We start from the raw sequence: 16,231 nt of genomic DNA, 5'->3' as shown, positions 1-16,231 counted from the left end.
ACTCCCCCGAAAGTCCGGCCCCATAGACTGGTTCCTTCTCTTCCAGCCGCGCCCCGCCCCTACTCATAACTCGGGGCCCCCTTAGGCTCCAGCCCGCGTAACTCTTGCTCCCGGCCCTGCCCCCAGCCCCGCCCCGCGGCTCCGGCCCCGCCTCGCCGGTTTCCTCGGAGACCAAGGCCAGGTCCTTACCGCAGCCGCGGCGCCAGCAGGAGGGAGGGAGAAAGGAGGGAGGAGGGACGGAGGAGCCAGAGGGGGAAGGGAGAAGGGCGGGCTCCTCACCACCTGCCCCGCGCTCACCGTCCGTGGCCGCAGATTCGCCACCAACGGCCCGACCACTCCGGACCCCGAGTACCGCAACTTCACTCTCCAGAAACTCAACTCTAAGATAGAGATGCTAGAGAAGCTCTGTGGGGTGTCCAGGGGTGCCCCTGAGTCCCAGAGAATGGCCTCTCGAGCCTCAGCGGGCCGGCGGGGAACTGTGGCGAAAGTGCAGCTCGGCAGCGCCGCGGCGCCGCGTTTACCCTGCGCAGACGCCGTCGCCGCCGCTGCTGCCGCCGCCGCTGCCACTGCCTTTGCCGCCACCGTCTCCGCCGCCGCCGCTGTCCCCGTGCTGCCTCCGGGAGCCTCTATTGTTCCGGCGGCGCCGGATCCCGAGGCCGGGCAACCTAGGGGTTCTCGAAACAGGCGGCGGCCGACGGAGTTGAGACACCCGGGCGCCGACGGGACCGGGAGCGGCAGGGGTCAGCGCGGGAATCCCGGAGAGCCGGGGCCAGAGCGTGGGGCGGCAGGGGGCCGGGGGGCGAGGTCTGCGGTCTCCGGCGTTGAGGATCCCCCTCCCCGGCCCGTCTTTCCCCGCCGGCCTCCCAAGTGGGGTCGGAGCCCCGGCGGGCGCTCCCGGCGATGAGCCCGGACTCGAGGTGGCCGGTGAGTGCGGGCCTGGGACCAGGGCGGGAGTGGCCAACGGGAAAGGGGTAGGCTGCTTTCGTGGGGCGCGCACTGAGCTGCCCGTCCCTAGTGCACCTTGGGCCACTCCAGCCAGGAGCACTGACAGTGCCTTCGCTCCCAGCCGGCATCTTGGGGCACCAGTGTATTCTTCGGGGCTGCCTGGGCCAGTGGCAGGAGAGGAGCCCTGTCTAACTTGTTACACTTCGACTAGGGGAAACGTCGCCGCATCCGGGAGAGGGCTGCGGGCACCGCCTTGGCCCGACCTGATCCCTCCGGCCCCCGCCCCTTACTTCCTCCAGCCCCCTGAGCTCCGCCGCCGCCCTACCCCTGAGCCCAGGGCCCTCCCCAAGGGCTTTCAGGTCTAAGTTCTCAACTCCCTCCCCTCTGCTTCTGCCGCCGAGTCCCAGCGGGACATCTGCTGGGGGCTCTGTACTGCTTAGGGAACCAGGGCAGCAGAGCCGCAGCATTCACCAGGGACCCATCATTGAAAGAGAGCTTGTCTGTGCCTCCAATTGGTTTGTGTTTAGAGACAGACGAAGGTAGGAAGTAGAAGTCAGTTGGAGTTGAAGGAGTAGTTATACTGATTTGGAAGTCAGGGGCTTTTACAGAAAGACTGGAGTAGCCCACTTGCTTGGTTAAGTCGCAGGAGGAGAGGCCAAGAGTGGTCACTGTTTGTATGGGAGCTCAGGGTGGCTTTGCCTGGAATGATGCCAAGCCCCTAGCTGAATTGTTGAACTCAGCTAGGCCTGGAGAAATTGGGGCAGGTTCTGACCAAGCTGGGCTTCCTGGGGGCTGGTGCCATCTGCTGTCTCCACTCACTCAGGAACATTGGAGAGGAGGAAAGGAGGGCCCTGAGGACTAGCCTGGAGCTGACTGTGCCTGGGTTGTGATGTTCCTGTTTGTATCCTTAAGGCCTGGTACTACTCCCAGGGCCAGGGCCAAGGCATGGGCTTCCCCTAAAGACCTCAGAAATGAACTAATTCTTCCTATAATCCAATGATTTCTGCCTGAGTCCAGGACTAAATCATTGGCTGCTCATTCAAGCTTCTACACAGGCTAACACTAGCCTTTATCCATCGCTCTCAGCTCCAAATCTGGTGATCCCCTCATTCAGCTATTCAGTCAACAGGTTATTCATTCATTTGCCAAAGACTGTGTCCACTATATGCCAGGTACTGGTGATATAGAGGTGGGTAGGCTCTGATGTCTACACTGCGCAGCTCCCAGTCTAGTGGGAGGAGACAACTTCCAGTATGGTAAGTGCCATGGTGGAAGTAAGAATGGAATGCTGTGGAAACACAGCTCTCCATGAGAGAGACAAAAAAGTCATAACAGAAGAAATGACATTTGAGCTGGGTTTTGAAGAATGAGTAGGAGCTCACCAATTAGGATGGAAGGCATCCCAAATTGAGATCATCTTATAGAAAGGAGAGGTTATAACATTGAGGAAATAGCAAGTTACCCTGGGTAGACAGATGCACAGCTGTAACTGGTGAAAATAAGAGTCTAGAAAGGAAGACTAGGGCCAGACAGTGAAAGGAGCACCTTGAATGTCCTCATAGGGAATTTGGATATTAGGCTGAAGGAAGTGGGGAGCATCAGGAGGCTTTTAATCAAGAGATTGACATTATCATTGCTATTTGGTAGAAAGATCAGCCACATTATGTGAGATTAGGCTAGAAGAGTTGAGAGATAGGGCAGGATGGCCAGAGGTCATGGGGCCAAGACCTTGGCCCTGGTGTGTAGGAGATGGCATTTGGAGATGCTGTAGAGGTGGGCTGGTCAGGTCCCTTGGAGAGAGGGAGGGCCGCAGGGAGTGGAGTAGAGTGGGTGGCCAGGAACTCTTTCTCAGGCCTATGCTAACTGATCTGTACATTCTAGATGTGACAGCATGGGGGTGGACTTTGACGTGAAGACTTTCTGCCACAACTTGCGGGCAACTAAGCCACCATATGAGTGCCCCGTGGAGACCTGCCGCAAGGTCTACAAGAGTTACAGTGGTATCGAGTACCACCTGTACCACTATGACCACGACAACCCACCACCTCCACAGCAGACTCCGCTCCGCAAACATAAAAAGAAGGGGCGCCAGTCACGCCCAGCCAACAAACAGTCACCCAGCCCCTCAGAGGTATCCCAGTCACCGGGCCGTGAGGTGATGAGCTATGCACAGGCCCAACGCATGGTGGAGGTGGACTTGCATGGCCGCGTCCACCGGATCAGCATCTTTGACAACCTGGATGTGGTGTCAGAGGATGAGGAGGTCCCCGAGGAGGCTCCTGAGAATGGCAGCAACAAGGAGAACACAGAGACACCGGCTGCTACTCCCAAGTCAGGCAAGCATAAGAACAAGGAGAAGCGCAAGGACTCCAACCATCACCACCACCATAATGCTTCTGCAAGCACCACTCCCAAGCTGCCAGAGGTGGTATACCGAGAACTGGAGCAGGACACCCCTGATGCCCCACCCCGGCCGACTTCCTATTATCGGTAAGGCCACCTCCGCCTCCCAACTCTGGAAAACTGGTCAAGCAGGGCTTAGGAGCTGGAAAGAGTGACAAGGAGCAGATAGGAGAGTGGCAGGGATAAAGGATAGTGGAAGCACAGGGGTACTACCAGGGCAGTGAGAGGAAAAGTGCCCCAGCTAATGACAGTGGCACTTACTGTACATTGCTACATGCACTGGGTGTTTTATAGCCACTCCTTTATTTTATTCTCACAACTCTCTCAGGTAGGTATTGTTCTCACTGCACTTAAGAGGGAGCCAGAGTCCAGAAGAGGGGCCAGACTTCGGGAAAGTCACATGCCAGTAGATAGCTGAACTGGGATTCAAACCCAGGTTCCTCTGACTCCAAAGCTGCATTGTTTTCACTGTATCCCTTTCTGGTTCCTGACCCTGTCCATTCCATCATTGTGTGACTTTGGGAAAGGCATCCAGTTTCTGGTGTTTTAGTGACCCCATCCGCAAAGCAGGTATAATATTCCTCTGCCGGCATAAAGGTAGAAGACTACGGACACTAATTTCATAAGGTCCTCAAAGCAATGTGTAAATCTGCAAGGGCAATTTTCCCATTACTTGTTCTGTTATTGTCACCCAGGCTTTAGCATACATAAGCAGTATTTTCATCACCTATGTCTTATATTCGTCCAATGGCCCTTTGATTTATTTCATTTAATTGTTTCTTTGGTCCCCCACTTCCTTCCAAAAATTAATCACAGTGGCTCCTAATAAAATCACAGGTATAAGGCTAAATTAGTTCAACATGAGATAAAAATGAAGGGATGGGGGCAGTGTGGTGGTGAAACTACATACAGAAACCCTAGCTGAAGGATGGTCCAGAAACCAAGTATAAAACTTCTCTCTGAGTCTTGGCATCCAAGGCCAAGAGGGCATTTGGATGAGTTAGTTAACAAGCAGTCTTTGGTGTCAACTAATCAAAAGGCCTGATCTCTGAGAAGCTCTTGTAAAGGTTTTTATATGAAAGGTAGTTTTTACCAGAAGTGCAGTCTGTGTGATGTTATACTAAATCTCGGTTCTTTAATAGCATATCTGTGAGAACCCAAGTGATTTGGCCCGGTATGTCACTTTCTCCCTTGTTCACGTGTTAGCCAGTCCTCTCTTTTCTTTGATCAGCCCAGCTGGTTCAGCCCAGCTCCACCTCCTTCTGGCTTTCCACTCTCTTTACTGTTAGCACTGACTGCTGTGACCACCACCAACTCACAGACCCCTCTCTGGGCCTGCTGTCCCTCCTAATGTCTCTTCAGCACTCTCTGCTCTGCTAGGCATCCCAGCTCGCTCCAGTCCTTTTCTTCCTCTCACCACTCAGATTTACTCTTTCCTCCTGGGGATGAGATCTGTTCTCCAGGGCAGCCATTCTCAGCTGGTGTACTGCAATCAGTTGGGAGGTGTATTGCATGTAATTTGTTACTACTATTAGCAGAACTACCCAAGTTTTGGAAATGATTTGCTTTTTATATAAATTTGAGAAGATTTGAGGTCATCTCTCTAATAATATCACTTTCTCTTGCTTGCATCTGATGTGCTTTCTTGAGAGGGAGAGGGGGTGGAGCGTCAGCTGGTGTGCTAGGAATTGTACATGACATGCAGCCTGCCTTATCTGTGCTGCAGCCTGTAATCTGGGTGCACTGTGGGAGTATGTTATGCACCGTCACTTAACATCACATGTGTCATGGTAGAGAAGAGTCTGAGAGCTGGTGGTAGAGCCTGAAAGGGGCCTGATGGTTCACACTAGCCCTGAGCCACACCCTTTTTCAAGGATGAGGACATTGCAGTCACCTTGGGGAAGAGGTACAGGGCTAAGAAAGAAGCTGCTTCCTATAGACACAGCATTTTAGTCTCTCTCCACTCTTCTACCTGCAAAATGCCTTTCAAATGAACAACACTGAGTGCCTATTTCTGTATGGTGAATCACACATGGTCCTTGCCTCTATCCTGTAGTGGAGGAGTTAGACACATAAACAGTTATAATACAAAGCAAGGTGGGTCAGAGCTATACAAAAGCTAATAATAAAGCTGACATGTATTGAGTACTTGCCCCATCCCAGGTACTGTTTAAATCACTTTACCTGCATTAACTCATTTAATGCTCACAACAGCTGTGTGAAATAGGTTCAGGTTAGCGTCACCACTTTCAGCTGAAGAAACCAAGCCCCAGGGAGGTTAGCTCACTTGCCTGCAGTCATACAGAGCATGGCTCCAGAGCCTATGCTCACCTGGCCTGCTCTAGCACCCAGAGCCCCCAGTAGGGGCAGGGAGGGACAGGAACTAACATTAATCTAGGACCTGCTATGTGCCACTAGACTTAGCCCGTTCATTTCTGTAATTCCACTTAATCCTGACAGCATCTTTGGGAGTAAGTAGTAGTAGTCTCATTCTATCATCAATAAAACTGAGGTTCAGAAAAGAGCAGTGATGTCCTAAAGGTCACAAAGTGGCAGAGCTAGGATTTAAATCCAGGTTTGTTAGAAGCCAAAGCTCCATTCTTTCCATTGTAGCTCCCAATACTAGAGTTCAGGCCACTTAGAGCATGGCAAGGGTGTGAGGAGTCTGCTCTGTATCCCATGCACCTGCAGCAGCCCTTAGCTCTAGTCCTGCTGGCCCAGAGAGTGCTGGAGGGTGGAGTTTGAATCCTAGCTCTGCTACTTCTTGGTTGTGTGACCTGTCTGTGTTGGGCAGTTAATTAACTTCTCAAAGCTTCAGATTCCTTATCTACAAATGAGAGCAATAAGAACACTGACCATATGGCTGTGGTGAAAATAAACGTGGTAACATACCACAATGCCTGGCTCATGGTAAATGCTCAGTAAATCTTAGCTATTCTGACTTATCTCTCAAGGTTATCCAGAGAACAGTAGTACCTAGAGCTTGAGGGAGCCCTGAGCTGATGCTGCACCAGTGGACAGAAGACCATTTAGGACGCTACCAGCTAGTGCTAAAACTTATATATAATTTGCAAGTGACACCTGAGGACCTTCCTTCCCCTGACGCTTTGCACTGTCATCTAGACCACCCAGTGGGTCCTAGCTGCCCCACCCTCCTCCCTTCGGGAGTCTGGCTGAGCCTCTGCACTGCAAAGGAGGCAGTGTAGCACCTAAGAAGCAAGCTTTGGAATCTGTAGGCCTGGGTTCATATCCCAGCGTTACCACTTTCTCACAAGGGAGCTAGGGCAGGTCAATTAACCTCCTCAAACCTTAGGTTTCCTTTTCTGCAAAACAGTAATGATTATGGGACCTATAGTACCTGGGATGAAGGTGAGGATGGAATGAGACAACATGTATAAAGGCACAGGCCTGGCATGGAGTAAGTGCTTGGCAAATGTAACCCATTGTCTTTAAGGGAGGGAAATCTTGACCATATGATGCTGAGCTGCCTGTGTGTACTGCAGGTACATTGAGAAGTCAGCGGAAGAGCTGGATGAGGAAGTAGAGTATGACATGGATGAAGAGGACTACATCTGGCTGGATATCATGAATGAGCGGCGGAAGACGGAAGGAGTGAGTCCGATCCCGCAGGAGATCTTTGAGTACTTAATGGACCGGCTGGAGAAAGAGTCCTACTTTGAGAGCCACAATAAAGGTGACCCCAATGCGCTAGTGGACGAGGATGCTGTGTGCTGTATCTGCAACGATGGTGAGTGCCAGAACAGCAATGTCATCCTTTTCTGTGACATGTGCAACCTGGCTGTGCACCAGGAGTGCTATGGTGTCCCATACATCCCTGAGGGCCAGTGGCTGTGCCGCCGCTGCCTACAGTCACCCTCCCGTGCTGTGGACTGTGCCCTGTGCCCCAACAAGGGTGGTGCCTTCAAGCAGACAGATGATGGGCGCTGGGCCCATGTGGTATGTGCCCTGTGGATCCCTGAGGTCTGCTTTGCCAACACAGTCTTCCTGGAGCCTATCGACAGCATCGAGCACATCCCACCAGCTCGCTGGAAGCTGACCTGCTACATTTGCAAACAGCGGGGCTCAGGGGCCTGCATCCAGTGCCACAAGGCCAACTGCTACACAGCCTTCCACGTGACCTGTGCCCAGCAGGCTGGCCTTTACATGAAGATGGAGCCTGTACGGGAGACAGGTGCCAATGGCACCTCCTTCAGCGTCCGCAAGACGGCCTACTGTGACATCCACACGCCCCCCGGTTCAGCGCGCCGCCTGCCTGCCCTGTCCCACAGTGAGGGTGAGGAGGATGAGGATGAGGAGGAGGATGAGGGTAAGAGTTGGAGCTCAGAGAAGGTCAAGAAGGCCAAGGCCAAGTCCCGGATCAAGATGAAGAAGGCACGGAAGATCCTGGCAGAGAAACGGGCAGCAGCACCTGTGGTATCGGTGCCCTGCATCCCGCCACACAGGTATGTTGGGAGCGGGTAAATAGGCTGATGAGAGAAGAAGCAGCTCTCTTGGAGACTGACAGCCCCCTGAGTGGGGTGACAGGGTTGGGTTATCTTCTTCCTATCAGGAGTTACATAGAAGTTAAAGAAAAAAACCCAAAATTCCAAAAGAAGTTAGCTCTAGCAGGTCACTTGACTTTTACAGTAGGAGCCAGAAACTTCAGCTTTTATCTGGCAGACCTAACAGGTGTTTTGAACTGCCCTTCATTTTAATGGTGTGGTTTAAGTTAGGAAGAAAGAGGATGGAATAGCCACCAGCCACAATGGAAGAAATGGTCTGACCCTGAAGGGAGAAATGGAATGAAAAAAGGGGGAAGGAAATGCTCAAGGAGTTGCAAAGTGGTTACTGCCACAAATGAGTCCAAATGGGGGCTGCGGTCATCAGTTGTTTTTAACTCTCTCTTGTCCGTATGTATTCAATTTCCTATAGTTTACTGCTGTACAAGCGTACTTCATTTTAAAACCTTCCAATGCTCAGTCTGAGTGGGGTATCCCAGGGTTACACAGTGCTCTGGGCTACAGTGACAAGAGCAGTCTTAGGGGCCAAGCTCCCAGACCCCTTGGTGAACAGGGTTAGGGATCTGGCTTAGTGCTGGGAGCCTGGCTTCCTGTCTGCTGAGGTGCCATTGATGACACTGTTTGCTCTTCTTTGTCTTAAGCCCAGTGTCACAGACCTTTTTGACAATAGACATTGCCTCTTCAGCCCCATTCAGGAACTCTCACTGACCAGAGACCCCCATTCTGCTTAAGAAAATCAGAGCCCAATTGGTCTTTCTCTTTGTTGCCCGGCTTCCCAGGCTCAGTAAAATCACCAACCGCCTGACCATCCAAAGGAAGAGCCAGTTCATGCAGAGGCTGCACAGCTACTGGACACTGAAGCGGCAGTCACGGAATGGGGTCCCACTGCTACGTCGCCTGCAGACACACCTGCAGTCTCAGAGGAACTGTGACCAAGTCGGGGTACTGTGTCAGATTCCCTGTGGGCTCTGGGAACTAGGGCCAGAGGGACGAGGACTGAGATTTGTGACAATGGCTTCTAGTGCTCCAAGGGCTTAGGCTGTTTCCTCCTTTAAGCTAGCTCTCAAACCAGGCTCAGGATGAAATCCTTAGGGATTAGATCAGTGGAATGTGTTCATTCATTCATTCAGTCCATAAGCATATATTGAGCATCGACTCTGTGCCAGGCCCGGGGACTCGTAGGTTGAGGAGCTCTCATTTTAGCTGATGAGCCTGCCAGTAAATCACTGTGCTCCCTTCTTTGGTTTTACCTGCCCTCAACGCAAGTTTCCTGGGCTCTCCTCCCCTCTGGCCATTCCTCTGGCTCCCTCTTCATCTCTTGATCCCCTTTTTGCCTCTACAGAGAGATTCTGAGGATAAGAACTGGGCCCTCAAAGAACAGCTCAAGTCCTGGCAGCGGCTCCGGCATGACCTGGAGCGAGCTCGGCTGCTGGTCGAGCTGATTCGCAAGCGGGAGAAACTCAAAAGGGAGACGGTGAGTGCTCCTGGGCCAGCTCTGTTTTACAGAGGAGTAAACAGACCCAGGAGAAGGAAAAGTATGTGTCCCTTGGCCAGGAAGCAACAGGGCTGATGCTGGAGTCAGGTCTTCAGACACTCAGTGTGCTCTCAGGCCCACCGGAAGCAAAATGTCACAGGAGAGTATGAAGGGAACCCTAAATTATGTGATACAGGTAGCTGGCACTGGGAGTTCAAAGAAGGGAAAGGCCAGAGTAGTCGGGGGAAAGTTTCACTGGGTGGGGCCTTGAAGAAGGTAGACCTGAGTGAGTATGCCCAACTTGGGGTGAGGGGTGGGAAGGAAGGCAAGTTTCCAAACCAGCTGCGACCATCTCCTCAGACCTCTCTGCCAAGGGATTGGCCTGGGCCAGGCTGATTGGGCCTTTGTGTGTGTCAGATCAAGGTCCAACAGATCGCTATGGAGATGCAGCTGACCCCTTTCCTCATCCTTCTTCGCAAAACCTTGGAGCAGCTCCAAGAGAAGGATACAGGCAACATCTTCAGCGAGCCGGTCCCTCTGTCTGAGGTAACCGAATTGGACGAAGTAAGAATCCTTTCCCCTCACTCCACCTTCTTTCTGTTCCTCTCCCAGTTGGACCCCTGCTGCAGGTCTGGGCCAGGGACTAGGAGGGGACCTTGAAGAGAGGGGCTGGTGGCTTTGGGGCTCCAAGATGAACTGGAGCCACATGCATCACCTGGACTCTGTCTTATCCCTGTCATACCCTAAGGGCCCAGAATGGGAGGCAATCTGCACTCCTTCCCCAGAGGCAGGGACTGAGTCTGCCAAATGAATAATCCCAGGGCAGGAAGACACTTTCGGGGTGCTGAACCCTAGAACGGAGACTTTAGAAGGCTCAGCACCTAAAGAACCAGCTCTGAAGCCCTAGGTCCTGACTGGCAGACTCTTCTCTCTAAAAGGTATAAAATGAGAGGCCTGAGGCAGCAGCCTCCTTATAAGTCTTAACAATAAGTAAAAAGAGCTATAGGAATGCAAGGTGGTGTTATTGCCAGAGGGTTTCCCTAGCCATTTTCTTACTGAAGCCTAATAATGGCTCTAGGAGGTAGATTCGGCTGTAATTTCATCACTGTTTTCCAGGCGAGTAAAAGAATGCCTAGGGAAGTTAAGAGACTTGCCAAGGTCACACAGCTTGTGACTGGTAAAATTAAGACTAGAATCCAGTTTTCCTTTCCCCTGTGCTATATGCCTGCCTCTAATTGTGGTGGGAGGAGGTTGCTGGAGGCATTTCGTGGGGGCTTGTTAGGAGCAGGAGTTTGGGGGAATGAGGAGCATATCTCCACTTAGCCACACTTACCCTGCTTTCCCAGGTACCTGACTACCTAGACCACATCAAAAAGCCCATGGACTTTTTCACCATGAAGCAGAACTTGGAGGCTTACCGCTACCTGAACTTTGATGATTTTGAGGAGGACTTCAACCTCATCGTCAGCAACTGCCTCAAGTATAATGCCAAGGACACCATCTTCTACCGGGCGGCAGTGCGGCTCCGAGAGCAGGGTGGTGCTGTGCTCCGCCAGGCCCGGCGCCAAGCAGAAAAAATGGGCATTGACTTTGAGACGGGCATGCATATCCCCCACAGTCTGGCTGGAGATGAGGCCCCACACCACACTGAAGATGGTGGGTGATAAGTCACACACACACACATAGAGGCCAATGCCAGGGATGAACAGCTTTCTAAAAGTCCCCTCCTGGGATCAGGCAGTGTAGGCAGGAAGCAGCTAGGCTGAGCAGTGGTGAGCTATCCCCAGGAATGCTCCCTAAGAAGCCAGACTGGGTGAATGGATAGCAGTGCCCCCCATTCCTCATCGTGGTGCTGCTATTTTACAGCTGTTCCTGGTGAGAAGCTAAGGGGAGAAAAGTGGGTTTCCTACTGCCTGCCCAGGTTCAGGGGGACCAGAGCACAACCTGAGTCTGACCTTTTCCCCCATCCCCACCCCTAGCAGCAGAGGAAGAGCGGCTGGTTCTGCTGGAGAACCAAAAGCACCTGCCAGTAGAAGAGCAGCTGAAGTTGTTGCTGGAGCGGCTAGATGAGGTGAATGCCAGCAAGCAGAGCGTGGGCCGCTCACGGCGTGCAAAGATGATCAAGAAAGAGATGACGGCGCTGCGGCGGAAGCTTGCCCACCAGCGAGAAACTGGAAGAGATGGGCCTGAGCGGCATGGCCCCTCCAGCCGGGGCAGCCTCACACCCCACCCAACGGCCTGTGACAAGGACGGGCAGACAGACAGTGCCGCCGAGGAGAGCAGCAGCCAGGAGACAAGCAAAGGTCTGAACCTCATAGCAAGGTGGACCCCAAAGCAAGCTAGACTTTGACTCTGCAGCACACACTCAGCCCCTGCCATTCCCCAAGGCAGAGGTCCCTCCTGCACAGCTAGCTGCACTTTCTACCTCATTCCCCAATCAGGGGCCTCTTAGCTGCCTCTTTGCCTATCTGTATAAGAGAAAATGTTCCCAATTCCATGCCCCTCAAATCATCTTCCCAACTCTAGTGGAATAATGGTCCTATATGCCCAGAGCATACCCTGGACATCTACCCTTCCCACATCAGGCCCCTCACCAACTCTCCTTCTCTCTTTCTCTGCTCCAGGCCTGGGTCCCAACATGTCCTCAACCCCCGCACATGAGGTGGGCAGGAGAACCTCAGTTCTGTTCTCCAAAAAGAACCCGAAGACAGCTGGACCGCCCAAGAGGCCGGGCCGGCCCCCCAAAAACCGGGAGAGCCAGATGACCCCCAGCCACGGAGGCAGTCCTGTGGGGCCCCCCCAGCTCCCCATCATGGGCTCCCTGCGTCAGCGCAAGCGGGGTAGGAGCCCCCGGCCCAGTTCGAGCTCAGACAGCGACAGTGATAAATCCACAGAAGACCCCCCAATGGGTGAGCCTCACCATCACCCAGCCCCCTCAAGAGAGTGAGCAAAGCTGCCATCCCTCCCAACATAACTCTCACCTATCCCTCCATTTGCCTATAAAATGTCAGAGCTAGAAGGGCCCTCAGGAATCCTTTAATTCAATCCCCTCATTTTACAGATGGGGAAACTGAAGCCTAGAGACACTGATCTAGCTAGATTCTCATCCAGGGCCCCCTCCATTGTATCACTTCACCTTTTCTCTTCTCACCCTCCTTGGGGATCTCCTGCCCTTTTAGGCCATTTGTGTCCTAAGGCCAGTAACTGCCAAGGGGTGGGGCAGGGCTGTGGCCAACTGTGGTGGACACTGTCCAGAGCTAGCTCTGCTGGCCAAGGTTGGAGGAATTTTCCAGCACAGAAGGGGAAGCCAAGCTCTAAGTCCCTCTTACCCCCATGCCATCTCCTATCTACATCTTCCTGACCGATTCCTCTCCTCCTCCCCCTCCCCCCAACCAAGACTTACCAGCCAATGGCTTCAGTGGTGGAAACCAGCCAGTGAAGAAGAGTTTCTTGGTATACCGTAATGACTGCAGCCTTCCCCGGAGCAGCTCAGACTCTGAGTCCAGCAGCAGTAGCAGCAGCAGCGCTGCCTCAGACAGGACCAGGTACCAGCCCTCCAGATCAAGGCCTGCCTCTGGGATGCCCTTCCTTTTTCCCTATGGGAAGTGGGGTAGCATCCATCTCATCCTAGATTAAGATGGCTCAAACCCAACATTCTCTGCAAAATAAATGAAATAGATGAGAATGTCACTATAATGAAATGGAGGGAACCATCCTGGGTTAAGCTGATGTTTTAGAGCAGAGGGCATAAACTGATGCTTTGTGGCCTGGATTTGGCCTGCAGACATACTTTTTTTGGTTATCCCAGTTTTTGTATTCTCTTTAAAAATCAGATCTGGCTAATCTAGCCAATATTGCCTTTAGACAGTGCATGCACTTATCACCACCGCTGCTAAATCCACATCAGTCAAATCACAGCCAAGCCCCTCAAGGTGTTTGAGTTTGAAATGCTTCCAGTAGACTCTGCTTTCCAAAAGCATTAGACCCTGGGGGATTAAAGAAGAGAGGACACCCACCATGCCCTTCCCCACTCTTCTCCTCCTTTGAGCTGAGCTCCTGTTGTCTTTTCCACAGCACAACACCCTCAAAACAAGGCCGGGGCAAGCCCTCCTTCTCTCGGGGCACGTTCCCAGAGGACAGCAGTGAAGATACCTCAGGCACTGAGAACGAGGCCTACTCCGTGGGCACTGGCCGCGGCGTGGGCCACAGCAGTAAGTACCCTCGCCCAAGGCCCAGAATGCCGGGGGCCCAATGTCAGGGCCTTGCCAGCCCCCTGGCTGCTGATCCATCCCTTCTCTCCCATTCCTGTGAAGTGGTAAGGAAGAGTCTGGGCCGGGGAGCCGGCTGGCTGTCGGAGGACGAGGACTCCCCCCTGGATGCTCTGGACCTGGTGTGGGCCAAGTGCCGAGGGTATCCTTCGTACCCAGCTCTGGTAGGCTTCTGCTTTTCTTGTCATACCGCTTCCCTTCCAACTCCAGAATGCAGACTCACAATTAACAGACTTTTCCTACTCTCTGCTGAGCTGCAGAGTACACAAGGGTCTTTGGCAGATAGACACTTAGAGGTCCCTGGTTAGTTTTTCCATCTCTCTTTTCCTTCCCTTTGCCCCTTGGGCTCTGAAATAGTTTGAGAGGAAGCCAAAGGACAGCATTGCAGCAATAGTAGCATGATAACTTTTTCTCCATCCCCTCTTCAGAGGTAGTCTCCAAATTCTTGGGTCAGGTAAGCCTTCAGGAAGAAGGGGACTGAACCAAACCAAGGTCTTATTACACCCTCAGATCATTGATCCAAAGATGCCCCGGGAAGGTATGTTCCACCATGGGGTTCCCATCCCTGTGCCCCCACTGGAGGTGCTGAAACTTGGGGAGCAGATGACCCAGGAAGCCCGAGAGCATCTCTACCTCGTCCTCTTCTTTGACAACAAGCGAACCTGGTAAGAGAGGAGGGGAGCATTAGATGTGACTCACAGCCACAGATGCAGCCCTGGGTATAGAGACAGGCTGCTAGGAAACTCCAGCAATAAACAGACAGACTGGACTATCACAAATCAGTGGGGGAGGGACTTAGATCTTTGAGCAAAAGGGTTGAGTTGACCATGAGACTGAGACTGAGTGGGCAGTAGCTGACAAACAGCTGTAGCTAGGAACCAAAGGACCATCAGTGACTGTGACACTTGTGGGGGTGGCTCCCCACCCAGACTCAGGTAGCTTCTAGTCTTAGATTTCCACCTCTGCCTCCATGGTGACAAGATGAGGATAAAGCAGGCATAAACATTCAGCCTCTGAATCCCTGTTCTGTTACATTTACATATGTAGTCTTTTTATTAATTGTCTGCAGAGGATATTTAATGTCAGTAAAGTCTGCCTGGAGCCTATAGGACAGGGTAACTATTTCAGGTTAGGTCAGGGTTCCTCCTTTTTGCACCCATAAATACCCTGTGGTGATTCACCACCACACCACACCTCCCCCCGCTGTGACTGTTGACTGGGCTCTTTTCATCACTAGACTGTGAGCAGTTCCTAGAGGACAGGGACTGTCTCTTGATCGCTGTAACCCCAGTGCCCACCAGAGCTTGGCCCAGAGTGGGCGCTCATTCATTTTTGAATGAATGAAGGAGTGAGGAAGGCTGGTGTTTGTTGCTCTCCCAGAGATGACTTATTTGATCCTCACCTTGTCCTACAGGCAGTGGCTGCCCAGGACTAAGCTAGTTCCTTTGGGCGTGAACCAGGACCTCGACAAGGAGAAGATGCTGGAAGGCCGCAAGTCCAATATCCGCAAGTCAGTGCAGATCGCTTACCACAGAGCTCTGCAGCACCGCAGCAAGGTGCAGGGGGAGCAGAGCAGCGAGACCAGCGATAGTGACTGATACTGCCCAGCACAGCCCAACCTACAGTGCCCTGCCACCTCTCTCCTCCCCTTTGCTCAGTGTCCTGGAGTGGCACCGGCCTCTGCACTGACTCATTCCTGGTCTTGGGGCCAGTCTCAGGGGAAGCTGGGTGGGGGAGGTCCCTCCCGCCCTGAGTGCAGCTGGACTGTACAGAACACTCCGAGAGCCCATGGCTCTGCGCTAGGAGAGGGGAGGTCCCACAGGCCAGAAAGCTCCAGAGACCTCACGGCATTGTAGTACAGGGTGGTGAGCCAAGGTTAGGACACTGCATAAAACAGGCCATCCACCACCTCTGCCTGCTCATGCCAGGAGACTCTGTAACTGCCTAGTGGCCTGAGGCCCCTGCAGGTGGTGTGGTGAGCGGGCATCTGCCCAGCCTAGCAGTGGGATTGATGTCTGTCCAGCCCGGAAGAGGGGCACTAGGTGACCCCCTCCCCTGCTGTTGTAAATACTGTAATTAGCGGAGAATTTAAATTATTCTCATTTGTAACTGCGTTTCCGGGTCGCGCCAGAGTCATTTGGTACTAAAAAAAGACTGGGGCCTGTCCCCACTTCCCTTCTTCCCATAGATTCCCTCACCTTTCAAACTGGTTTGTATTTATTTCAAAGGAAGAAAATATATTGATTCTTAGAAAATAAATGGTCTATTTGGAATTCTTGGTTCTTGCCTTCTGCCAGGGCAAAGGGAGGTTCTGTCCCCAGGGAAGGTAAATAATTGGGTCCAAGAGGTGATGGCTGCTGTGCCTGCTGCATTTGTACAACAACAAGGATAAAACGACAGCTCCCGTTCCCCAGGCACTTACTGAGTGGTCGGCCCTGTGCTGAGCACCTTTAGATACAGTTTCATGGAATTCTTGCAGTAAACATGGGGAAGCTTAATAACAGGGTGGTTATCTCCACAAAGACACTGAGGTTTAGCAAAATTAAGTAACTGCCTAAGTTCCCACAACTAGAAGTCGCAGGGCTAGGATTTGAACTCAGGTGTGTTTGTCTGCAAAGCTG

At 52.7% G+C, this 16,231-nt stretch overlaps 1 protein-coding gene across 15 annotated transcripts; it reads left to right on the top strand.

Annotated features, from left to right (window-relative positions):
- The first annotated feature begins 529 nt into the window (after window positions 1-529).
- On the top strand, window positions 530-15,869 carry BRPF1 (bromodomain and PHD finger containing 1). Of its 15 annotated transcripts, none has more exons than XM_044754113.2 (14): window positions 530-924; window positions 2,827-3,435; window positions 6,852-7,811; window positions 8,648-8,810; window positions 9,211-9,342; window positions 9,760-9,906; window positions 10,689-10,998; window positions 11,325-11,645; window positions 11,967-12,251; window positions 12,740-12,887; window positions 13,417-13,553; window positions 13,656-13,774; window positions 14,121-14,275; window positions 15,025-15,869. In XM_044754113.2, the coding sequence occupies exons 2-14, from the start codon at window positions 2,837-2,839 to the stop codon at window positions 15,206-15,208; spliced, it is 3,660 nt and encodes a 1,219-aa protein (XP_044610048.1). In that variant the 5' UTR covers window positions 530-924; window positions 2,827-2,836; the 3' UTR covers window positions 15,209-15,869. The 15 variants fall into 15 exon arrangements, with proteins under 15 accessions (XP_044610048.1, XP_014703577.1, XP_044610050.1 ...); XM_044754115.2 differs by having other exon boundaries at window positions 785-924; window positions 6,852-7,096; window positions 7,349-7,811; window positions 11,322-11,645; window positions 13,417-13,774; XM_044754114.2 differs by having other exon boundaries at window positions 785-924; window positions 9,760-9,888.
- Window positions 15,870-16,231: the final 362 nt, after the last annotated feature.

The sequence above is a fragment of the Equus asinus genome, chromosome 21 (assembly GCF_041296235.1).
Source record: "Equus asinus isolate D_3611 breed Donkey chromosome 21, EquAss-T2T_v2, whole genome shotgun sequence".
Lineage (NCBI taxonomy): Eukaryota > Metazoa > Chordata > Mammalia > Perissodactyla > Equidae > Equus > Equus asinus.
Note: the sequence above shows the minus strand (reverse complement) of the source record. Positions and strands in the feature narration are given on the sequence as shown.